At 44.8% G+C, this 26508-nt stretch overlaps 1 protein-coding gene across 2 annotated transcripts in view; it reads left to right on the top strand.

The window, feature by feature from the left end:
* The window catches only part of LOC121705935 (alpha-1,6-mannosylglycoprotein 6-beta-N-acetylglucosaminyltransferase B-like), a 90167-nt gene that overhangs the window by 19432 nt on the left and 44227 nt on the right, over positions 1-26508 (top strand). Inside the window, exons 1-6 of one of the 2 annotated variants that reach the window (XM_042087305.1) lie at positions 695-970; positions 10193-10337; positions 11916-12025; positions 13158-13231; positions 15115-15282; positions 16663-16827. In XM_042087305.1, the coding sequence (XP_041943239.1) occupies positions 916-970; positions 10193-10337; positions 11916-12025; positions 13158-13231; positions 15115-15282; positions 16663-16827 (717 nt within the window). In that variant the 5' untranslated portion in view covers positions 695-915. Of the gene's footprint in view, positions 1-694; positions 971-10192; positions 10338-11915; positions 12026-13157; positions 13232-15114; positions 15283-16662; positions 16828-26508 lie in introns of those variants that run through there. The other variant, XM_042087304.1, reaches the window with a different exon arrangement.

Raw genomic sequence — 26508 nt, 5'->3', positions numbered from 1 at the left:
TCATGAATGACAGACAACAGTTAAAGTTACTTGACTTGGCCAAGACTGTGAATGTATGTGTATGTGTGTGTGTGTGTGTGTGTGTGTGTGTGTGTATTGTCCTGAGGAGCGTGTGAAGCAGAAAATTCCATTCCTGCCGGCTTCAGTTACATGTCCCAGTTACAGTACATGTTCAGCTGTTGTCATCAGTATCAGAGTCGAGTCGAAACAGCCATCACAGCCACAAGAAACCAGTATCAGCTTTTTGTGTCAGTGAGTGGCCGATAAGCATACTGCCTGTTGGAGTCTCCTATGAAGCAGAAATAGACAGCAGTGTTCAACCCAAGCACTGTCCAACTGAGGTTGGTCTTGATTGCTGGACTTGTTTTGATTCCAAATAGCAAAACATTTTTTACATTAAGTATAAACATATCTTTATTCTTTATTCTTGTAGTCTAGTTCTGTAGTCTTAACTTAACATTCAAAAAAGAGAGTATTTGTTTACAAGAGCTGCTCCACAAACATATGCATTAAAATACTCAATTCTAATAGTCCAGTTCCAAACCCTATTAGCAAAGATTCTTTAGAGCAGCTCATCAGCCGTCTCTGCTACTAGTGGCTGCTGCAGTGTAATTGTGAGGCAATTGCAGTGTAATTGTGATGTTGATGGTGCTGTGCTGGTCACAGGGGCACATCTCTTGTTAAGACAGGGAAGTGTCTGTGCCCTTCATGATGTTTTCTAAACAAAGTTCGGGAGGAGCCCTTAAGGATGATTGACAGCAATTAACTCACCTGTCTTCCGCCGCCAGGGTATTTAAGCCGGCCTCCTTATCCATACGTCACTCGCAAAATTATCGGAGTCGCAAAGCCTCGGTAGGCAGACGTAATGGAGCTGGGTCTTTTCACTACTAACCATCCAAAAGCTACATCCAGTCCATGGGCTACAGCCACCTGGTTCACCAGCGTTTTCAGGTCACTGCACAGAGCAAGGGTAAGCTACAACTATCGATTATGCTATAGCCTACTCACCCCAGCCTACTTCAAGGCTCTAACATCAGGCTGCTCCAAGCTCGCGTTTTCACGTCGCACGATTATCCATGTAACTCGAAATGCTCTAAATTCTAACATGGCTCGCCACGCCAAGCGTCTGAAGTTTGTAGGCTATCCACTATCCAGCGGAGGCCTATCTTCCGAAAATCACTCAATCCGTAATCCGTGTTGGCATCGGAAACGAACAGGTCTTGTTCATTCACTTCCTATAGTTGTCCAGTGACTTCTCATAAACTGATACTAGCGCTGTTGGATATTTAAGCTACTTATAACAAACTGATAAGCCTCAACCTTAAGTGCCCAGTATTTCCGCTGGCTTGTTCCGCAGGCTGTTTAAACGATGGCGCTGCGTCGCAGACGTCAGCAATTATTAAAGCGATAGTACACATTTGTAATTCGCATTAGGCGACGCAGACAGCAAGGACCGTGATTGGTCAGCTCGTCCTGTGTCGATGGCCGACGTTTCATGTAGCTTCTACGGGGTATAGCAACAAGCTAGTTCACTGATGTAAGCTTTGCAAATAAACTCAAGTCATATTTAGTTACAATGATTTGGTTATTAGTATGTTTTAAAATTAGCACTTCGCCAGCAAGCAGTGCTTCGTGGGCAGTTGCGCTAAGTTCGCTCTCAACAGGCCCTCAAACCCCAGTCTACAGCCAAAATATATTAATGACACTCTTGAACATCGGTTCATTATTTCATTCCATGCCAACACCGACAGGAGGGAGTGATCGCCACCCCCTCATTGACGGCTTATTAAAATGTTTGCTATTATCGCATCGCATACAATCGTTTATCGCATCACAATGCAATGCATTATCTTATTGCAAGCTGCAATTATTTATGTCTTGTGTGACAGTTAGTGAAACACGACACTGCACTGACGTGCTCATCAATCAGAAGTGGCACAACTTTGGATATTAGCTAACTCTTCAACATTAAAAAAAACATCAACATTAAAAAAAAAAAAAAAACCTTATCGCTATTGCATTGCTCCAATCATTGGACAGCGGCACACATCCGCAGCACTCCATTTCCGCGGCATCTTGTTCCGTAGGTCGGATGGGAAATTCCATCCTCCTCCGTCTTTTAACTCCTATTTAAGTCCTATAAACCAATCTTTTCTCCTTCCCGCTCTCTACTCATTCTCTTCTCCTGACCAGGAAGCAGGCTGCTCTTGACAGCGCTTTCCTGCACCACACGCTCCAGAACGTATCACTCCACTGCTTCAGCCACAGCCACGCCAGCGGCCCAGGTTCTTAACCACCGACTTCCTTCCCGCAGCATCTCTGCCGTACTTCCGGATCCGACTCCACTTCTTCAGACGGCCCCGGTAGCGACCGCATCGCTACTCCCTCCGCCCTCTTCCCCTTCCCCACCCACTTCCCCCAGCCAGGGCTGCCCCTCTTCCAGTCGTTCCGACAACTGCTCCCTCCCTTCCCCCTTTTTCCCCCTCCCCATTCCATTCCCGGAGTCACGTCTGTACAGCACGCCACGACTCATGAAGAGGCGTCCGTTCAAACTCACCTCACTAGCTCCCTATTTTCTTTACGTGTTAGCAAGCACCTGGTCCCAGCCGGCTCCGGTAGGGAACGCGTCGCTACGCCCCCCTACCCATCCCTTCCCCGGCTCCGCGCTAGACCAGCCTGCCGCAGCGGGTTATCAGCACTCTGCGAGTGCTTCGGATCACGACGTCCCATTCCGGCTCCCCAGCTATTCACTAGCCACAGCAAAGGCCCTTCGACCACCTCCTCACGCTGCACGTTCGAGCTTTAACATCCCGTTCCGTCTACCCAGCTATTCATTAGCCACAGCCATTTCATTCCATCTGGATACTCCCCATTCATGCTCTTCATGCCTTATCTGCCTATCATGTATTATGTGTTGTATGTCGTATCATGCTGAATATGTCATGTTTTATCAGGTAATGGTATTCTAAAAGTATTCTTTCAGCCCAGGTTAGTACGGAATGAGCTTGGACCCAATGCAACAACAGCTTCAGGGAGACCCATGCAGCAACTGCTCCGCTGAGCTCCTGCTACAACGGCTCTGCTGATCCCCAAGACCCATGCAGCAAAAGCTACACAGAGCTCCAGGACCCATGCAACGACTGCTTCGCTGAGCCTCAAGAACCATGCAGCAACAACTACTCTGAGCTCGAAGACCCATGCAATGACCGCTTCGCTCAGCCCCAAGAACCATGCAACGACGGCATCGCTCAGCCCCAAGAACCATGCAGCAACAACTACGCCGAGCCCCAAGACCCATGCAACGACTGCTTCGCTGAAGCCCCAAGACCCATGCAAAGACTGCTTTGCTCAGCCCCAAGAGCCATGCAGCAACAACTAAGCCGAGATCCAGGACCCATGCAACGTCGGCTCCACCAAGCCCCGAGAACCATGCAGCAACAACTACGCCGAGCTCCTGGACCCATGCAACGTCGGCTCCACCAAGCCCGGAGAACCATGCAACAGCAGCTACGCCGAGTCCCAAGACCCATGAAACGATTGCTTCGCTGAGCCCCAGAACCATGCAGCAAATATACCAAGCTCCATGACCCATACAGCAGCAGCTACACCGAGGCCCAAGATCCGTGCAATGACTGCTCTGCCGAGCCCAAAGCCCCATGCAGCAACAGCTCCACCGAGCCCCAGGACCCAGGCAACGACAGCTCCACCGAGCTACTGGACCCAGGCAACGACGGCTCCGAGCCCCAGGACCCATGCTGAAGCAGCTCCGCTGAGCCCATAGGACCTTTAGGAACAGTTCTGCCAAGGTTCAGGACCCATCTAATGTCTACTCTGCTGAGCCCCAAGACCATGCAGCAACGTCTTGGCTGAACCCCGAGACCCTCGCGGCAGCAGCTCTGCTGAACCCTGACACCCATTGTTCCCACGGTTATGCAATACACGAATGTCCCCCGCTGAGCAAGCGCAACGAAGATACACTCTTGCGTACTTGCCGCTTGCCTCGCTATACTTCGCAAGGGGTTCATGTCACAGCACTCTGATTCACCCTCCATCATGTTTAACGGCCTCCTTTGGGCTGCTGAGATGTAGTGAGTCTACATGCCCCTCGTCTCATTTCATTTCCGATGGCAGATCTTGAGTTAGACCAGGACTCAATACGTTTACTACCAATCAGACTAAACCGATCAGTTCCGAAAAGGACACTCCTATTCATATCCAACTCTGCCTCAGATCCTCAGCTTTCATACCCATCACACTACATCTCATATCGGTCAGCTCAAGCATCGCCTACTAGCCCACTCTCTTCATCTCAGATGAAGGGTACTCGTCACAGGTTCCAGGCTCTAATATATATCCTTGTCGCATCCGGTTCCCGCAGGCCGCTACTCTGTGCATTCAGGATAGGAGCTGCTACTACAGCTCTATGCATTGGCCTATCAGAGCAGCAATCAAATACTGAGCCGTTGGTCCACAGATGCCTATCAGTCCTACTGTACATCCACTCCATCTAGTGGATCTATGACTTGCTAAGCAAGCGCAAATGTAATTTCGGTAGTGGCCTTCCTTTCTGCTCTTTTGGGGTGCAAGCGGCCATCGCTCTATCGCAATCTCCGCTTCAGGCATTCCATGACCACGGCCAGCTACCATGCCAAACACGCGCTTAGCTTATACGCTCAGTATAGCAATCATGCCGACGGGCGAACTAGTGAAACTCATTAAGCTGGCAGTGCTTAGCATTGGCTCGCTCTTATCTAATCTCCTAGGACATAAGAGACACCTTCACCCACCCCCCACCCAGATGTTGAACACAATGCAACCTAACCCCCATACCACACACACACACACACACCTACATACTGTACACACACACACACACACACACACACACCTACACACACACCTACATACTGTACACACACACCTACACACCTACACACACACCTACATACTGTACACACACACACATACACCTACACACACACCTACATACTGTACACACACACACACACCTACATACTATACACACACACACACACCTACACCTACACATACACCTACACCTACACACACACCTACACACACACCTACATACTGTACACACACACACCTACATACTGTACACACACACACACACCTACACCTACACACACACCTACATACTGTACACACACACACACATACACCTACACACACACACCTACATACTGTACACACACACACACACATACACCTACACACACACCTACACACACACACCTACATACTGTACACACACACACACACCTACACCTACACACACACCTACATACTGTACACATACACCTACACACACACCTACACACACACACCTACATACTGTACACACACACACACCTACACCTACACACACACCTACATACTGTACACACATACACCTACACACACACCTACATACTGTACACACGCACATACATACTGTACACACGCACGTCCTACCACATGCTCGCTGGACCCTATACCTACGAGCCTACTTCAGTCCATCAGCCCGACCATCGCTCCAGCTATCACACATGTGATCAATGCCTCGCTAACCTCCGGCACATTTCCAACAGCGTTCAAAATGGCCCGGGTAACACCGTTACTTAAGAAAGCTTCTCTCAACCCTGCTCAAGTCGAGAACTACCGCCCTGTCTCACTACTGCCTTTCCTATCCAAAGGCATTGAACGAGCAGTCTCCAAACAGGTCTCTGACTTCCTTTCACAGAACAACCTTCTGGATCCAAATCAGTCTGGGTTCAAAAGCGGCCACTCTACCGAAACGGCTCTGCTGTCTGTAACAGAAGCCTTAAAAGAAGCCAGGGCGACCGCTCGGTCATCAGTACTCATTCTGCTTGACTTATCGGCTGCCTTTGACACGGTTAATCACCGTATCCTTCTCTCTATACTCGCTGACATGGGAATCTCCGGTTCTGCTCTCTCCTGGTTTGAATCCTACCTCACAGGACGCTCGTTTAACGTATCATGGCTTGGCCAGCTATCCGCACCTCACCATCTCACCACAGGGGTCCCCCAGGGCTCAGTGCTGGGCCCCCTCCTCTTTGCTATCTACACCACCTCCTTGGGACAGATTATCCGTTCGCACGGCTTCTCATACCACTGCTATGCAGACGACACACAGCTCTATCTGTCCTTTCCACCTGACGACCCCCTGGTTTCAGCACGGATCTCGGATTGCCTTTCAGACATAGCTACATGGATGAAGGCACACCACCTCCAGCTGAACCTCTCAAAGACTGAACTGCTGGTCATCCCAGCTAAACCTACCATACACCACGACATCAACATCAAATTTGACTCCCTGTCTGTTTCACCGACCAGGACTGCAAGAAATCTAGGAGTTGTTCTTGACAACCAACTAAACTTCTCAGATCATGTTGCCTCAGTCGCCCGGTCATGCCGTTTTGCACTCTACAACATACGGAAAATCAGGACTTACTTGACTCAAGATGCTACCCAACTTCTGGTTCAGGCAATAGTCATCTCACGACTCGACTACTGCAATGCCCTCCTGACAGGTCTCCCAGCCTGCGCAGTGAAACCACTTCAGATGATCCAGAACGCGGCGGCGCGCCTGGTCTACAACCAACCCAAAAGGGCACATGTTACCCCGCTGCTCATCCAGCTACACTGGCTACCTATGGCGGCCCGCATCAAATTCAAGTCTCTAACGCTTGCCTACAAAGTAGTCTCCGGTTCTGCTCCCACCTACTTGAATGCCCTCATACAGACTTACACTACCTCCAGACCGCTGCGCTCCTCTGACGAACGACGTCTAGCTCTACCACCGGTACGCTCAAGCCAATCCAAACTTTTCTCATCTGTTGTTCCTCGTTGGTGGAACACACTGCCAGTTCCTACAAGGGCAGGGACATCCTTTTCCACTTTCAAAAAACTCCTGAAGACCCAGCTCTTTAGAGAACATCTACTCTCATAGCAACACTTACAACAAGTCTTACTGATCCTAGCACTCACCAGCCGTTTTAAACTGACAAGTAACTGTTAAAAACAGCACTCACCGACGCACTTATTCTTACTGTACTCTAATGTTTTTTTTAAACTGTCCTAAAATTGTGAGAATTGTTCTAAAAACTTACTGTTTACCATGTTGTTAGTCGCTTTGGTTAAAAAGCGTCAGCCAAATGTAATGTAATGTAATGTAACATACACATACACATACATACTGTGCGCACACACACAGAGACATGCGCACTCACACTCACTCACACACACAGAGAGATACATGTGCGCACACACACACACAGAGACATGCGCACTCACACTCACACTCACATACACACACACAGAGAGATACATGCGCACACACACACACCCATCCCCAGATATTGATTCAGTCATGAGGTAATGAATCATCAGTATACTCTTGACAAATAAGGGATTTTAAGTGAGCTAATAAAAACATCATGAAGATACCGGATTAGTGCTGACCCTAGCGTGCCACGGTGCAACACAAGGCCGGGCCATCCCTGGGTGAGGCTGCTCCAGAGTGCCAGCGTCCAAAAAATAAAAAACGGCCGAGTGAGAGGAAATCTGGGTCGTGCCGGGCAATCCCGACAGACCCCGGCGCTCCAAACTCCACCACCGCGTGACTTGGCGAGCAGAAGAGCGTTCCTGTGCCCATCTGAACCTGAATATGGCAGGACACGCTGGGCTCGCAGAATTGGCAAGACCGAGACGCGCTTCGCCTCTCCGAGCGAGTGTCCAGCGGCCCAGAAGCGATGCATCTGTAATGTGGACGTGCGGCCAGACAGCCTTTGCCAGACGCTGCGCTCTGTAGCCTACACTGGCAATCAGCTTTCAAGTTTGCCCTGTTTCTCATACACTCAGCTCATCATTAGACACAGACATGGCCCTTCACACAAACACTTTGTTAGAACAGACTTTGTTTTAAAAAAAAAAAAAAAACTTGTGCAATTTTTTAAGAACTCTAAATCACATTTTCCAGCTGCTGTGTTGAACCATACAGTTTCAACAAAAGTGCTCCGACATAAATATGTAACAGTTTGCCCAGCCACTATTATGCTAACTGATGTTAAGAGAACAGTCTCACTGGCCTTGAATTCATTCTGCATTTGTTTGTGCATTGGTGTTGCATAACAGATCTCAATATATTCTTTACCATTCCCTATTCCATTTCCATTTCACATTTATCAGTCACCTATTCCACTACTAACTGAGCCAGCATGCCTATAGACCCTTTTAATCTGCTCCTAGAGGGTTTCCGTTGAAATGTTTAAAAATGCATATACTTTGAAATGAAAATGAATTGGACTTTAGCGTAATGAACCACAAAATGTCGACTTAAATGTCGAAATAAATGTCCCCAAGTGACCATTAGCTCAATATTGTTTTCTGTTCCACCGGAAATGCCTTAGGAACGCACATGTTTGTTTAAGCAGTTGAAAGGGTCTATATCACTTCAGTCTCACGCCAGCCCTAATCTCATCTCCCTTAATCTTAATCTGACCATCCTGCTCCTTAACCATCATCTTGTAGTCCACTGAAGTGTTCATGCATAGCTTTCCCCTCATACAGTTCCCTTGTTGATCAAAGTGTTTTTCAAACTGGGCCTGCAGCCCATGAAGATCAATCCTTCTCTAATTAAGTTTTTTTTCCCTCCCATACTTCCCTCTTTCTGATTAACCACTTGGTCCGTGCTACGTTTCTATGGTGATTTACTCCAGGCTTGTTTTGGATTCTGACAGAGGTGACTTGCTCGTGGACATTGATAAATGAACTCCGACAGCACGGGAGACGAGGGAGCGTGCTCACTGTGCAGTTTCTTTGGCTTAATGCAATTGATTCACCGGCAGAGCGGAGGGAGAAGAAGATTGCTTGCCCCATGCGCTAATTTTAAACAATTGAACGCCAGTTTGGGTTACAGCCTCATAATCCAGGCGGTCCGTGCAACGGAACCCAGGCTCGTTATGCAGTGGAGGCTACTGACAGGTGAACAACAGTGCGCTTGGCTAAACTAGAGAGCCAAATGAGATCCTTTCCCACCCTCTGGGTGAGTGTGAGCGTCAGCTAAGCCACATCTTTTCCCATACAATTCTCCAGCACAAGCAATCAGTCCATGTCCATCTCATCTGGATTTGGAACATGTTACTGTGGCTTCGTATGATTCTAATGAGACATATGAAAACAGAATTCTGGCACCTCAGCTAAAGCACATCTTAACAATACAAATCTCTAACACAAGCAATCTCTCATGAAATGTATTGATGCTAATGAGATATATGAAAGCAAAACACTTTACAATTCCCTTTACCAACACTGCTTCATAGCATGAATAAACTATGAGCACCCATGGTACGCAAACTACTGAATTATGGTATGCAAACTACTGTCCACCCAGAATCTGTTCATTACTGTACTTATTGCCTAAATGCTATGTTTAATTATCGTAATTGAATAGAACATTATTGTGGTATTGCTGGATTCCACAGTATACTTTATATATAAGGCTAAAAGGCACGCTGTAGTTGTGTTATAAAGTATGTGAGCCTGTATAAAAGTGTCATATTGATAACTCGCATGTGTATTTATTAGTGATGCAGTGTGCACGGAAGCATGACCTACTCCTAAGAAGTCACATGTGTGCGTGTGTGTGTGTGTGTGCGTGTGTGTGTGTGTGTGCGTGTGCGTGTGCGTGTGTGTGTGTGTGTGTGTGTGTGTGTGTGTGTACACGGTGTAATTTGCTAGGTGAGATCAGGAGCAGCGTTGCGCTTCAGCTGTGTGCGTGAGCACGTCAGGTCTCAGTTCAAGCGGAGCTGGAAGGGGAGGCAGGAAAAACAAACTACCAGGCTAATTTAATGCCTTTGTTGTTTGGCCGAGGCATGCCATTGTTCTCTGCCAGTATCTCTGCCGTTTTAATGCAGGCTGGGGAGACAGAAGGGATATAAAAATAAAAAGTCAGACCAAGTTTGTGTTGTGGTTCCTTCACAGACATTTACAAGGTCAGCTTATATAAGAGTCTTAGACAACTCTATGTCTTTAGACCGTGTCAAAGCTCTCAAGCCCAATGATGACAAAAGAACTAAGGTTTCTATTAGATAAAAATTTCTAACTTATATTATTAATGTGTGTGTGCGTGTGTGTGCGTGTGTGTGTGTGTGTGTGTGTGTGTGTGCAGTGCTGGGGGGTCTGGAGTCCCGTGGGGTCCTGAAGAAGATCAGTGACATGCTGGAGGTGATCATGAAGAGGATCGACAGCCTCTCCAGACTGGGCAACACCAGCGACGCCCACAGACTAGATGAGCTGAGCTCCGCCCTGGACAGGTAACACACACACAGAGACACAAGCAAACACACACACACCCAGAGACGCAGGCAAACGCAAACACACACACTCACACACACACCCAGAGACGCAGGCAAACGCAAACACACACACACACACACACACACACACACACTCACAGGCACACACACACACACATACAGGCAAAGAGAGAGTGAGAGAGAAAGCAGTGTGTTGTGTTGAGATTCCTATCTGAACCTATCTGCGTCTGTTGGCATGAGCAATGGACGCCACACAACATCTCATCTAGTTATGAATCCCCTCCCTCTTTCAGGATCTTTCAGATCGTGATTGTGAAAGGCTACTGCTGAACCAGCAGAACCTTCTCTCTCTCTCTCGCTCGTTCTCTCTCGCTCTTTCGCCTCCTCATTTTTTCCTCTTTTCTGAGTCTCCATGGCAACAGACAGTCCATCACAAGCGTGTCTGCATTGTGTCGTGACTTGACCGCATCTGGACCCTCTTCCCACTGGACGTGACTTGGCCTTGGAGGGGAATATATAACCATGCATAAACAAACAGCCAGGATGCATGCTAAATTCCAGGGAGATGGTAATGTAAAGATTAGTTAGGAAAATCCACTGCGAGTTTGGGTTCGCAAAGTTACCATTGCTCACAAGAAACCCGCATGGAGATCCCAAAAACCTATCAAGAGTAATTGATCCATAGTATGGTTAAATAAAAGGGATTTTAAAAGTCACTCTCTCTTCTTCTCTCTCTCTGTCTCTCTATATCTCTCTCCCTCACTCTCTGTCTCTCTGTCCTCCCTCTCTCTCTCTCCTTCTGACAACAGTAATTGTTCTCCGTCCTGGCGGTTCTCAGAGTTGCCCGTCACGTCTTGCTGAGTCAGACTATTATCAGCGCCAAATAAATTGTGTCAGGATTGAAAAGCGTTCCATTTCACGCTCCAGCCAGGGGCTCCATAATTAGCATTCACACGTCCATGTTGTGTTAAGTGAGTGGACCCCTCGCATATGGGGGTGTCACATTTGCTCAAAATGGTCAAGATGGAGCCGCAGCCTTGAGATCAGACAGGACTTATACAGTGGAGCTGTACACGTTTTAAACCTCTTTGATATTTTCTGAAAATCTGCATGAAATATGACTTGAACCTCATAAAAGAATGATAAAAAGAAGTGGATGTCATTTTTTTATGTACATTTTCATTACGTAAACGATGAGAGATCCAACTTTGGTTGGGTAACTTTAGGATGAAAAAGTTTCAGCTGAAAAATCAGCTGTGAGTGAATTTTCAAGCATTCATATGATTTCATTTATTCACTTTTGTCCAAAGCAATTTACAGAACACCATCAGCATCTTGATCTACAGAAATCGTATATTTGTTTTGATAACAATTTCTTTACTACAGCTAAAAGTGTACCACGGTCTCTGTGTTACTGTCACTATTTGTACTAGTCAAACATCAAATGCCATTGGTATGGTGTCTGTATGTCTTCTCAAATGTTTGTACTGTATGTTTGTTTTCTGTGAGTGTGTGTGTGTGTGTGTGTGTGTGTGTGCGTGCGTGCGTGCGTGTCCATTCTCTGGCTATGTAAAGGTTCCAGCCCATGGGTCTGGTTGAGCGCATCCAGGCCATTGCGCAGAACGTCTCGGACATGGCCGTGAAGGTGGAGCAGATCCTGCAGAGGAGCCAGGCTGCCAACAAAGGTGCGACTTAGACCCATATCAATTTCAATGGCTACTCAGACTGTAGTTTCTCCAAAAAGGTGTGTATTGGACCCATATCAATGGCTACTCAGACTGTAGTTTCTCTCAATGGCTGTTTCAGAGTGATCCCTTGCTCCATCTCAGTTGAACTGCTTTTTCCTAACTCGCTGCTTAAAGGTTTCTTTCAACCTCAAGCCCTGTGGGACTCTATAGCATTTGCTAGCTACACTTTTAACTGATAGTGACAGCTGAAGGGGCTGCACTGCTGAAAGACTGGCACTTTCAGTCAATCCATGAGTCTTTTTCACCTTCTATTCAGCTCCAGTGCCCTTGTTAATGCTCTGAGGGTCCTGCATGCAGACTTGTCTGTGCTTGCGAGTGACATGCTACAAGTGTGTGTTCTTTCATTAAATCCATTTAGCTCGACGTTTCACAGATTGTTATTTGTCGGGCAGAGATGCTGGAGGCCGACCCAAAGTTGAAATATGCTTCACTGATATCCTGCTCAGGCAGTTAATCCCGGGCTTTGAGCTAGGAGTGGTTCGCCGTGGAGCGGTGTTCATTGTTGCAGCTGCAATTAATATTCTAATGTTCCGGAATGGGCTCTAATCCTCTGTGATCACGAAACACAGACTTGGCACCACCACCAGCGTGAGGAGAGCTCTCCCAGCCTCCTGCATTAGGGAAGCCAGAGTGTGCTGCCAAAGTGATAAATATGCGTAGGAATGCGCACGCATGCTTGCATACATGCACACACACACATGCATGCACATACAGTCAGACACATGAGCCAGTATTGAAATAATACACACACATGCATGAAAACACTTAAGATGTCATGATTGGCATATTTATATACACACACACTGACAGCCATGTATAAGTCAATTTAGCCAATGACTCACTTACTGTTTGTCTGTATTTTTAAAGATGAGTGGGCAATCCCTCACTTTCTCTTTTCACAAGAACTTCTCTTTAATGGGGCCAACTGACTGGAGACTAAGGGAAACAGTGATTTTGCCTTTGAAACAGGAGACAAGACAAAAGACCCCTTAAGACTTCCTGAGTTAACTCTGAAAAAAGAAGACTTCCTTAGTTTGTTAAAATGGTTTTGATGTTGTTTTCTCTGCAGTAAGAGATGGCTTGGTGGGCCAGTGTGACGTCCCTAAGGATCCTCATTACCCCGACTGCTCTAGCAAAATGGATGTGAGTATTGCACACTACAGCTTGATCCCCTAACAATTTCTTCATTTACTTATGATTAACATTAATAATTAAATACAGTTATAATTTGTAGTGGAATCTTTTATAATTATTCATTTAATCTAACTAACTATTACTACTAGCTATTTCTCTAATCACTATATTTGTATTATATGTGCTGTGTCCTGTGATGTTTTTGTAGTTGTGGCAGCCTTTACCCTTACCTGAAGCTAATTTCTCCCTTGGAAGCCCTAATAAAGTACTCAAAAAGGATGAAATGCCCGCACTCTGCTAAAAACTCCCATACATTTATTGTGTGCTGCAACATTTCAACCCGGCTGGGTCTTTCTTCCGCAAACTGCAAAAACCGTTTGCCTGAGGAAGACCCAGCCGGGTCGAAACTAGGGCTGCACAATTAATCGAATTATAATCACAATCACAATTTTGGCTTCCCACGGTCAAATTTGTGTGATCGAGCAATATTAAAAATGTGTGCTCCACTCGTATGCTCTGTACAAAACAAATCAAGCGCTCCATAAACCTGTCTGACCATGCCTGGATGTAGCCTACCAATGACACCCTGCACTGCTCAGCCTAAAGTTTCTTGGATGCACTGTGGACTAGACTAATTTTGTTCATGTAAATTACAGAATACACGTGTGCAACCTACGATGTGCATATGTGTTTCAAGCTACAACCCTCAAAACAAGTGAACAATAATTTGCGTCACTTCAGCAGTCTGGTCTTTGCGGTCGCAGCCCCTCACTCGCAGTCTCCCCAAATATTAACAAAGTAGCGCGCACAAAAACTTTTCGTAAGTTGCAGCCAAGTCTATATTTGCAACAGAGGTTTACAGGCCATGGTGGCCTTGGTGCCCCCTTCTTTCAATATTCTGCTTTGCGTACGACTAGCGATTTTTATTTAGCCTACAGCCTGGCAAGAAAGTCAACTATGAGAAAAGTAACTTTAATTTAATCATATTACATTCTGCGCACATCCCCCTACCCATTTATTTTCGTGGAATACAATTTTTTCCCTCAATACATGAAAAACTATATATCAGAATAAACAGCAGACCTTACCGAACACAAAGGTATAAAAGCATTCCCCTGTACAGTTAGCCATTCCAGAGTAATCCGGTTTTAAATTTGCAGCAATGTCTACATGCATGTCTCCAACTTTGGGCTTTAGGTTTCACAATGTGTTTAAATTGTTCAATACATGATTTTATAACAGGCCAAATAGAAAATAAATGTTAAATATAGCCTAGATATCTGTAAATGTTAAAATCAGTTCTATGATTTACAATTCTATGTAATATGTCATGTTTGATGTTTTTGTACTGTTTTATACTGTGATGCAGGTCTGCTGCTGTGAATAGGCTAAATATAACTTCGATCATTTTTATGTAGCCTACTGTATAGTTAACTTTGGCTTTGGTGCCCTGAGGTGTGGCCTTCGTGCCCCCCACCAAATATGCCCAACTAAAGAAGTGGCCTTGCCCCTAAAATGATGAAATTCCAAGCCTAGGAGTAAATGTGGGGGGCGAATTTGGGTGAACCAGATACTGTAGCAAGTCCAATATGTTTAGGGAAAAAATATTTTTGTCACTAAGATTAATGAATAATCGTGATGATTGTATAATTTTGGCCATAATCTTGCAGCCCTAGTCGAAACATTGCAGCACACAATAAATATATTGGAGTTTTTAGCAGAGTGCGGGCATTTCATCCTTTTCGAGTTCTAGTTCCATTTGCCCTGTACCTCACCGGTGGGGATGTGCACACTACTACAACTACTCTATGAGACCTAATAAAGTAACCTTGAACCCTGATACTTAATTGGCTTCTAACAGTGTTGCATTGTGGACATGTTTGTTGTTCCAGTGGATGCGAGCCCGATGGACCTCTGACCCCTGTTATAGCTTCTATGGAGTGGACGGCTCCGAATGCTCCTTCCTCGTTTACCTGAGTGAGGTGGAGTGGTTCTGTCCCCCACTGGCCTGGAGGAACCATAGCAGCATGCCCACTGCTCATCCAGCGCCAACTGGACAAGTGAGTTAGGAGTAAGGCCCAGGCTACACAGGGTCCACAACTGAAGCACTCCATTGGTGGAGCGTCCGCTGCAATAATTGACAAATAGCTTCCACTATAATCAATGGAACTGGCTACACCAGACGTGATAGCAACGCGTACGTTCAAAATAATTAGAGTATTCTTACACTCCATGAAGGAGCGCTTTAGTGGACGACCCTGTGTAGCCTGGGCCTACCAGTAGCCTACATGACTTATGCATAGCTCTGGCAATAGCTTTCTGGCAGTGGCAAGGCATTGTGAGCACTGTTCACATTTGGAAAAGTGTAAGCGGATTCTCCCGTGGGCGTGCAGAGGTAGAGAGCAGAGCAGAGCAGAGCAGGAAAACCTTCTCTGATTTATCTATGCCTTTATCTTCTTCTCGGCGAGTGAGTGAGTCAGTGTGATTGCATCTCCGCACAATCTGCCATATCCTGAAGCTCCGGAGCCGGAAACTGGAGACAGACTCTCCATCTCTCCCTCCCAGAGCACCCACAACCTCTTTGTGATGAGTGCTATCTGAAAGTGAATGTGTGACGCATGTTAGCTGAAAGAGAACACACCTATAGGCATTATGTTGTAGAAAGCTTACAGGTAAACTGTAGGTGTGCTTAGTACTGGAATAAGATTATCTGAAGCTTTTTATCGTATTTCTAACACTTTTTTCAGACTTGAGGGCTTGAAATGAGAGATGCTTTAATTCAGTCGAAATCCCCTTTGGAGAGGGAGGTGAATGTGAAACTGCTTTTACATACTGTATGTGTGAGTCTTGCTCTCAGGCATGGCAGGCTTCTGCTGTGGTTGTGTGTGAGGGTGAAAGGGCACGTTCAAGAGGATCAGAGCCTCAAGAGGCAGAAAGATGGAGTCTCTCTGAGGCTGCAGGCTCTTCAGTGTAGGAGCACAACTTATTGCAAGGAGCTGGAATCATGCTATCTCATGCACTATGTTGCCCACTCACTTTTCTTATATTCTTGTTATCAGACTATTAACCTTGAATGCCCTCATCATAGTTGACTTACATGTGACTAACTAAACACTATGCAGTTCTATTATAAGATCATAATACACTATGTAATAGATAATACAGTATATCATTACAGTGCTAGACCGAGGACATGTTTTTGCTACAATTTTGGTAATGTACTCTTGGCCCTGGCCTTGCTTTCCTCACACCATCTCAATACTGGGAGGTGGACCTGCCTTTTAACAACTTGTGTTTTGTTGTTTCGACACTTTCCTCCTAAACACACGCACATGCACACATACACACATGCACACACACACACCCTCACCCACGCGTGCACGCACACACATCCATGCACGCACCCTCTCTCACATACTCACATACTCATACACACACAGGCGGCACTGCGCTCGGACCTGGGGCCACTGCTGGAGCAGGTGGGCACTGGCAAGGAGTCTCTGAGCTTCATGAGGAGACGCATGCGCAGGCTGGCGGCACAGTGGGCCTCTGCGGCGCGGCGTCTGGACAGCCGTCTGCGCACACGCAGCAGGCAGCAGAAGAGGGTAGGTATCCTGCAGTCGGACTGTCCGGCTGTGTCCCTACTGTATCATTCAAGGGCCGTTCAACCAAGAACGATAATGGCAAAAAAGTATCGCTGTAGCTAATATGAATGACAATGTTCACACATAAACTATAACAATAACGACATGAAGAACGATATCGTTGATGATGACTATCAGAGGGATTTTGAGAATGATAAAACGCTGACAGCCAATCAAAATCAATCACATTTTAGACATCACATTCATCAACATGAGGTGAGACTTTCCTTATCGTATGTCAGTGAGGAAACTCATGTCGTTATCGTTATAGTTATAGTTATCTTTTTAGTTCCAGCTGTGATTGGCCCTTCATACTGGGACTGAGTGGACACACCATCATAGAGCCTATTGGCAAAGCAAAGACACTAGAAGGCACTTGTAACGTGTAGCAATGTCAGGATGTGCTGGCCATTGCAATTGAACGTCTTTTCAGCAGTACAAAAACATGACATACACTGGCAAACCATTTGAGTAAACACATGAGCTCAGAATAAAAAGGCTCTCTGCCGGGAGCCTGTCAGGTGTTTTTCTGGGGGTTTTTTTGAGAATAGCTCTCCGATTTGTGGCAGTGTAAAAAGAGCATTTACTCAGAGAGAGAGAGAGAGAATTGAATTTCAAAAACCCTTTATTACATTCTTGCCACAAAGTATTTACATGATCACTTTGTCACAATGCACAGTCACATTAAAGATAAAATAAATAAATAAATAAAATCAAGGAGCAAGTTTTCTCCAAGAAATGTGCAAACTGCAATTCGCCATCAGCAACCATACACAACACACTATCATAACACCAAATTTCTTCAAAAGATTCAAGATTCATCATGGCTTTGTAGAAATGAAAATCAATTAACATGCGAGACCTCACAAGTATTGAGAAGACCATTACTAGGTCATCACTAGAAGTTTGCTCAATTTTGTTTCTACGACTAACATAGATTGCCATTTTTGCTTGACCTAAGAGAAAGTTGATCAGCTGACATTTGAAACGATGTTTCCGCACATATTTAAAACCCAAAATAAAAGACTCCATTGAAAATGTTTCATTAAAATGATTAAAGAGTGACTGTAGAACCACGAATAAAGGTGTTAGCCTTACACACTGCATGAAAGCATGAAACACAGTCTCTCTCACAAAACAAAATGGGCACTCTTGACCCACAACAGGATTCAACACTGAAACAAAAGCATTGACTGCAATTGCTCCATGCAGAATCCTCCATTGCAAATCTCCACATTTTTTGGCTAAGGGTGACTTGTATAGTGCTCTCCACTGGGGTCGGACATCATCCCCCATTTGTAAAACAGTACACCAAGGTGTTTCCACCCTCTTGTCTAAAGACTTTTTGTTAAAAGACTTCACACACAGTTTATATAAACACTTGCCAGTAGCTGGCTTCTGACCCAAAAGAGACAATTGATCAAAATGCAAGTAAGAACCAGTACAACCTGTCAAATTTGGCGACAATGAAAGATTGGGAAAAGGATCATTACAGTCTGAACTGCACAGCCCTCTGAAGTTGTCTGCCAACAACTGCAATTGTTCTCTTGTTAGGGAGGCCCGCCATTTCTCAAGTAGCTGAGCTACTATTCGAATAGATCTCATCCCCAGTTGACTGGCAACTTGTTCAGTGTTAACAAGATCTGGTCCTGCTACCTTGAGTAAACCCTCCATAGTAGTGACTCCAGACCTAAGAAGGCTATGTGTGATTGTGGGAAGAGACTTTTCAAGAGACATATCTAAAACAGAACCATAGATTAGGGGCTCCTTTAAAAGCCAATACAAAGACTCTGTGCTTCCTGTGCGTTGCACTGTTAAAAGGGACCAAACTTTAAATAAATTACAATAAAACACAGGGAGTTTGTTGATGTTCAATCTTTTTGGATCCATCCAAAACAAAGTTCTGTCCAGCCCCAGTCCATCAAAAGTCTGTAAAATGGCACACGCCACATATTTCCAGCTGGAATCCAGAGGCCCCATGAGAAGACGCTGGACGAACTGCAACCGAAAGGCAGCTGTCCTACTTTGTAGGTGCACAAGTCCATGTCCACCTTCCTCTTTAGGTAGGTATAAGATGCTCTGTGGAACCCAGTGAAGTTTATCCCAGAAGAAATCCACTAGGATTGACTGGATTCTTGACAGCAACTGTGCTGGAGGGTCCACACAAGATAACTGATGCCAAAGGGTGGATGCCACCAAATTATTGATAATAAGGACACGCCCCTTGTAGGATATCTTATTTAAAAGGAATTTCCATTTATCAAGGCGGCCCTTTACCTTTTCAACAGCCCCATCAAAGTTCTTTTGAATAAACATTTCATCCCCTAAAAAAACACCAAGATATTTAAAACCACTCCTGGCCCAATGTAAGCCAGCTGGAAGACTTGGCTCATTTAACCATGTCCCGACCAGCATAGCTAAACTTTTGGACCAGTTTACTCTTGCTGAGGAAACAACATTAAAATCATCAAAAATCTCTAACATAGTGTTTATGTCTCTTTGACCATTCACAAGTACTGCAACATCGTCTGCATAAGCTGACAGTTTAAAAACACTTTCACACGCTGGAATTCTCACCCCCACCAGCTCTTTCCTCAACTTCACCAATAGGGGTTCAATTGCCAGAGTGTACAACATACCAGATAAGGCACAACCTTGTCTGACCCCCCTGTGGACTTTAAAAGGAGCACACAAGTCACCATTAACCTTTAAAATACTCTCAATGTCACAATACAGAACTCTAATCATATCAATAAACTCAGGGCAAAAACCAAAGGCTGCCAGAGCACTCCACAAATAATTGTGCTCTACACGATCAAAAGCTTTTTCTTGGTCAATGGATACTAAGCCGAATTCCAGGTTAAACAGCTTACCTACATCAAATATATCCCTGATCAATGAAATGTTGTTTTGAATCAGCCTACCTGGCACACAGTAGGTCTGGTCAGGATGGACAACCTGCTCCACAACTTCACTCAATCTATTAGCCAACGCTTTAGAGAGCAATTTATATTCAGTACAGAGGATTGACACAGGTCTCCATGATTTTATGTCATTCAAATCCCCTTTTTTGGGGAGCAAAGTGAGTATTGCCCTCCGGCAGCTCAGTGGCAACCGCCTCCTGGCAAGACTGTCGCTGAGAACAGTCAGCACATCCTCACCCACTTCTGACCAAAAGGACTTATAAAAGTCCACCGGTAGACCATCCAACCCCGGTGCCTTTCCACACTCCATACTCTGGAGGGCTCTCTGCAGCTCCTCTAGGGTCAAAACCCTTCCAAGGACTGCATTCGCCTCTTCGGCCACCTGGGGTAGGTTCTCAAAGAAGGACTGGTCATCCACCTGAATATCCGAGCTCTCACTCTTATATAGGTCTTCGTAAAAACTGACTGCTCTCTGACGTATTTCAGCCAGATTGGACAACAGAACATCATCCTCAGAAAGCAGTGAGTGAATGAACCTCCTCTGTCCATTCTTTTTTTCCAAATTAAAAAAGAATTTAGAAGGAGCGTCCATCAACTCCACACTCTGAAAGCGGGACCTGACCAGAGCTCCCTGTGCCTTTATGCCTAGCAGGTCAGCCAATGATTTCTGCTTCGCTTTAACATTTGCTGTGTAAGTCTGGTTGCCAGTTTGTTCAGCTAAATGCTGGAGTTCAATTATTTCCTTTTCAAGTTTCACCATTGAACGAGTTATGTCCCTTGTGACACTGAAAGTATAATCCTGACACAGTTGTCTTATTTGTGACTTACCAAAGTCCCACCACTGTTGCAACGAGCTAAAAGATGGCTTTGTGTTCTTAAAATCCTGCCAAAACAGTCTAAATACCTCTCTAAAATGGCCATCCGATGACAAGTTATTATTAAAATGCCAATAAGCACTTTTAGACTACAGAACTCAAAGAAAGAGAACAAAAAACCAAACTGTGTTCTGAAAAACCAACTGGGATGATCGCACATCTCCTAAACAAACTCAGCTGATGCTTAAAACCATAAAACCTGTCCAGTCTAGCCAATGACAAAAGGTTATTGTAGGAGTGAACCCATGTGTATTGCTTCTGAGTACTGTGAAAGTTCCTCCAGACATCAACAAGCTCATTTGCATTCATCAGTTCTATGAGTCTTCTGCGTGAGGGCATGTGTGGCTCTACATGATTCCTATCCATTGCATTTTCAGTACAATTAAAATCACCTCCCAGGAGTAAAAAATCCTCAGATTCACAATTGCATAGAGCATCATTTAGCATATTCAAGAAAAGCATTCTATCAATTGGTGTAGTGGGTGCATAAACACACAAAAAAACAAAGAAATTGTTTTCAAATTGGGCTCTGACTTTTAGGAGTCTACCCTTGACTAATTCCTCAGTCTGGTAGGAAATGGGAGTAAAGGTCCGAGAAAACAGAATGGCAACACCACCACTATTGGAAGTGTTGTGACTTAAAATTGACAGGCCATCAAACTCACTTGCCCAGTCAGCAGCAATTGAGGCATCAGAGTGAGTTTCTTGAGCAAGAAGCACATCAAATCTATTCTTCTTAATCGTTTCAAACAACAAGGCTCTCTTGCTTCTTTCCCTGGCCCCATTTAAATTTAAAGAAGCAATTCTGATTTCACCCATGATAAAAAGAAAAAAAGAAAAGAGTTGTGTACACGCCATCATCATAATACATGTGAAAAATAGACCAACATCAGACATCGCTATTTAACAAAACGTTAATCTTGGTCAATATCTTTTTGAGACGGAAGCACTCTGGATTTGTGAAGCAGCCCTCACCCAAAAAAGATTTAGTTTTCGTGGTGAACTGCTCCACATCAGGGAAGTAGTCGTCAATCCGAACATTTCTCATATGTTTTGTTTTTGTCAAGAAGGATTTTATGTCTTCCACACTATAATCGCAACTAGCAAACCCACTATGACGTAAGCTACAGGTAACGCTACAGTCAGAGAAATCACTTTCGTATTCGTTATCTGTGCCGCTAAGATCTGTTAAATTATCGCTCTTTTTAGTCCTTTTAGATCTCTTTCTTTTGGGGGGCATTTTAAAAACATTTTCCTCCGTCTCCATGAGGGATTCATCTAGAGACGCAAGAACTTGGTCATAATTGACAGCAGAAGCACTGCTCTGCGAGTTCTGTGTGGACTGACTCTCAGATTCTGCGTTCACTGCGTCATCTGTGGGAGAACTTTGTTCTCGGCCTACTGGTTTATCAATCGGGGTTACCCCGTTAACCTCTTCCCGCAAAAGGGAAGCATGATCTGCTCCTACTGACTCGGCTGAGGCAGACGAAGGCCCACTGGATACAGCGGGTGCTGCAACCGCAGCAGTAGACGCACCCATTTCGGCAGACTGCTCATCTACCACAATTTCATTAGGCATAGGCCTACTGGTGTTTTCGTGATTTATTTGCACATCACTCGAATTCCCCTTTGCCTTAGGACATGCACGAACAAGGTGCCCTGATTGCCCACAACCAAAGCACTTCATGACACTTGTTGAAGCATAGATAACATAACTGAAGTTATCCACCTTCACGTTTAGAGTTAGATCCAAATCATCCTTGTTATCTTTTAGAATCATAAATACGGATCGCCTGAACGACACTACGTGTTTCAGAAGTGGGGATTTGCTTCCAATTGGAATCTTTTTAATTGCGGAAACCAATTTACCATACCGTGATAAAATTTCAGCCAAAACCTCATCTTTAATAAATGGGGGAACATTTGACAAAGTCACTTTCTTTGAAGGAGTGGAGAGAGGAAGGACGACAGTAAAAAAGCCGTCAACCACTAAACCCCTTTCAACCAGCTCATTAGCCAACTCAACCGTGCCCAAAAACAGCACAATCGCATTGTTCATGCGGGCCGCTGACAGAATATTGTCATGCCCTACAACTTCTCCTGCTGCTAAACTACAAACCTCTACACTGGCATTCGATGCTATTTTAACAGCATGACGCCGCGTAAGTTTTTCAAAACTCTCCATACCTGGGGCAGCTGCAACCAAACACTGGAAGCAGACGTCCAGGTAAAACAAGTAACAACAAAACCCCACGCCAGTGTTACTTATACTAACCCAAACAGAACCAACCCTTAACACTATAAAGAATAAAAAAAAAAAATAAATAATAATAATAATAAGGAGATAGAAAAGATAGAAAAACACTGTTCCTGGCACAGCGGCCAACAGTCACACTCACTCAAACGCTCGGCTCCGCCCACTCACTCCGACATGCGCACAAAGAGAGAGAGAGAGAGAGAGAGAGAGAATTTCCTATGCTCTAGTAGTGCATCAAAAAAGCTGTTGAAATCTGATCAACACATGTCTGATGTGCCACAGCTGTCCGCACTAGGCGTTAAGTCAGTGTAGTTTTACTACAAGACATTTTGTCGACAGCACTCTAAACAAAGTTCCCTTGAGTTGCCACTGTAAGATGCCTTGAGGAGGAGAGAGAGAGAGAGGTAGGAGTGCTCGCTGAAATCCTCCCGCTGATAGCTCCCGTGTCCCGTGGGAATCTAACAGAAGAGGGAGCTCAAATTGACCGAGCCATTAAAGGTCTTGTTGAGTCTAGTGGAACCGCCATCTTTTTCATTATTCTCCGGGAAGCACCAGGGCCCCTCTGGGCACTCCCAGGCAACCCGAGATGAAGTGCCAGACAAATGGCCCCTATTTTATTAGCACTCATACCTCTCTCTCTCTCTCTCCTCTTAAACATGTTAGATATACAGTGCATTCTCCTGGGTGCTCTAACAAGGGGCTTTGCCAAGTGTTTGATTTAATGGTGTCAGCGTTCATGAGCTATTGACACGTGTGGTTGTGTGGCTTGTCTATTTCTATATGAGTGGTGCTATAAAGGATTCATGATCAGTGTGTATACCTTATACAGTAGGTTTATGTGTAGGTTCTCTGTACGCTGTATGTCTGTGTCCAAACGATATGATGCATCTTTGAGTGGTTTTAAATCCTCTTTGAGATGAAGACTTGAAAGTCTCACCGGAGTTCATGTCCATGCTACCTCGGGGGTAGGAATAGGAATAGAAGTGTGTGTGTGTGTGTGTGTGTGTGTGTGTGTGTTGCATGGCGTTAATATCTGCCAAGTGTGTGTATGTGCATGTGTGGAGGTGTGAGGTGCAAGGTACATCTGGAAGCCTTCAGCCTTACACTCGGATATCACTCTGAAGCAGCTCTCTCTCTCTTTCATCTTTCTCTCTCTCTCTCTTTTTCTCTTTTATACACACACGCACACTCCCTCTGTGTTTGCAGAGAGTCTCTTTGGATTGGCTGATCTAAACCACCCAGAGTTTGGCATGATGTGAAAACCGTCAGAACACACTATGTGATGTTCAGACCATTAGCCAACTGTTTGCATTGGGTGGACAGGGGACACCAAGCGTTTGGTAGTGAAGGCTGATTCATGGTGTGCCAGATTTTTATGATGTGAGATATCATTACAGCTTATGTCTGTATGAATGAGCTGCTTCACTGACTGGCATTACAAGAGCTGTAATGTCCTCTACTGATCGCCTGACACTGTTAGCTGTGTTAAAGGCTTTACAGTGTCCACTATTAAATCTTTTATGATGAAAGGGTTTGTAGAATGCTATGGAAGGTTTGTTGTGTTTTTTATGCGTACTTACTGTCCAGTCGGAATACGATGACGTCCTCATTTCTCCCAACAAAAGTATCATTTAAAATTCCATCTAGAAAAAATACTGATGAGACAGACACAGATATCATGCATCATATACTTTCATTTATACCATAATTTCCCGTCTATTAACCCATGTTTATACATTGATTTTGCAATGAGGTAACCCTGCTGAAAAAAACACCCTGACCAGCTAAAGGTGGTTTGCTGGTTGACCAGCTTGTTAACCAGCTTGTTTGACCACCCTATGATGGTTGACCTGCTAGACCAGCAAAACTCTTGTGAAAACATACCTTCAGCTGGTTTTCCCAGCTTATGATGGTAATTCAGCTGGTTTTGCTTGTCGTACCACCTCAAGCTGGTCATTTTAGCTGGTGTTGCTGGTCTATAGTGCTGGTTTAACTGGCCATGCCAGCTTATGTTGGTCATTCAGGTTGGCACCAGCTGTATCCCACAAGACAGGCTGGTCACACCAGCATGACCAGCTTCCTCAGATGGTGAGGCCAGCATATCCAGCTGGTGGCCCAACCAGCTACACCATCAAAGACCAGCAAGAGCTGGAAGAAAATCAGCAAAGACCAGCTAAAACCAGCTACCAGCATAAGCTGGTTTCTAGCTGTTTTTTCCAGCAGGGAATACACAGGGGCAGGCTATACATGGGTATACATTTCCTTTTTCTTCATTCTTTCCAGTCTGATTCTGATTCATTGTGCTACTGGGTACTGAGGTTAATACAAAACTGCGGTCAATACAAGGTTTTGTCTTTTGTAATTTGCATACAACAACAACAAAATAATTATGCGGTTTGTACACGATGCAACTAATGCACAGGAAATGACTGTACTAACCACAAGGACTCATGCTCCATTTGAAGTGGTCTGAACCAGAGTGCATTCTCTGCTTGTCTGGGCCTTTCTGTGACCCTCCTGTTTGTCCTTTTCTCAGCAACCATGACAAAGCAAAGCAAAGGTATGAATGGCACAATATGGGACATGTGTTTGAATGGGCATTTCTGTCATTGGTGCACCAGCAGACATTCATCGGACATATATGGACAGAGGGAATAGAGAGACTGGTCAGCTTAGCGTATTTGGAGACGTTCACGAACAGCAAGCCAGCTTCACAGCTCTCGAGTGGGCGTCAGACCTCCAGCTGTTCTGTTGTTATGGAGATAGGATGCACCAGACATGGTTAGAATGGGAACATTCAGCACTGATTTTGTATCAACATCCATAATGTGCCAGTCCATAGTCCATCACGGTAATGATGATTCATAACTATATTCATGATTATATACAGTCACAGACTCAAGCACACACACACACACACACACACACAGAGGGAAAGAGAATGGTTTCGACACTGGAGCCTGTGGTGTGGTGTTTAAACAAATTCATCTGAATGTTCAAGCACATCTAAATAAAACTCACCATCTGATTACTTTACTTTAAACGTTGGCTGGCTACTCTGAACTGTGGCTCCAGCATTGACGTCCCCTCTCCCCCTCTCTCTCTCCCTTTCAATTTCAATTCAATTTAAATCAATTTCAATTCAATGAGCTTTATTGGCATGACCTGTAAGTGTTACAATGTTGCCAAAGCAGTAGTTACATCACAAAATTAGTAATTAATAGTAATAATAATAACAATTGACATGGACTATGGAGAATAATAAAAATAATAGAACATTAGAGCACACACACACACTCACATATACACACACCCACCCACGCCGCACACTCCACCCCCTCCCCCAAACATACACACACCAGCACACAATGGAGAAAGTGGTTGTAAGTGGCAGTAGTGGCTGTCTCGTGCTTTATGGCATTCTGTGACATATCGTGCCGCTAGTGGTAATAAGGTTGGGTACTCTCCTAATAAGTATTTGATTTGAGTGTCATTCTGTAAATTTCTAAAATTTGTGATTATTTTTTCAAATTTTGTGAAATATATTGATCTGATGTTTTCAAATTTTTTACAATGTAAAAAAAAA

The sequence above is a fragment of the Alosa sapidissima genome, chromosome 3 (assembly GCF_018492685.1).
Source record: "Alosa sapidissima isolate fAloSap1 chromosome 3, fAloSap1.pri, whole genome shotgun sequence".
Taxonomy (NCBI): Eukaryota; Metazoa; Chordata; class Actinopteri; order Clupeiformes; family Clupeidae; genus Alosa; species Alosa sapidissima.
This window is presented reverse-complemented; position numbering and strand designations above follow the sequence as displayed.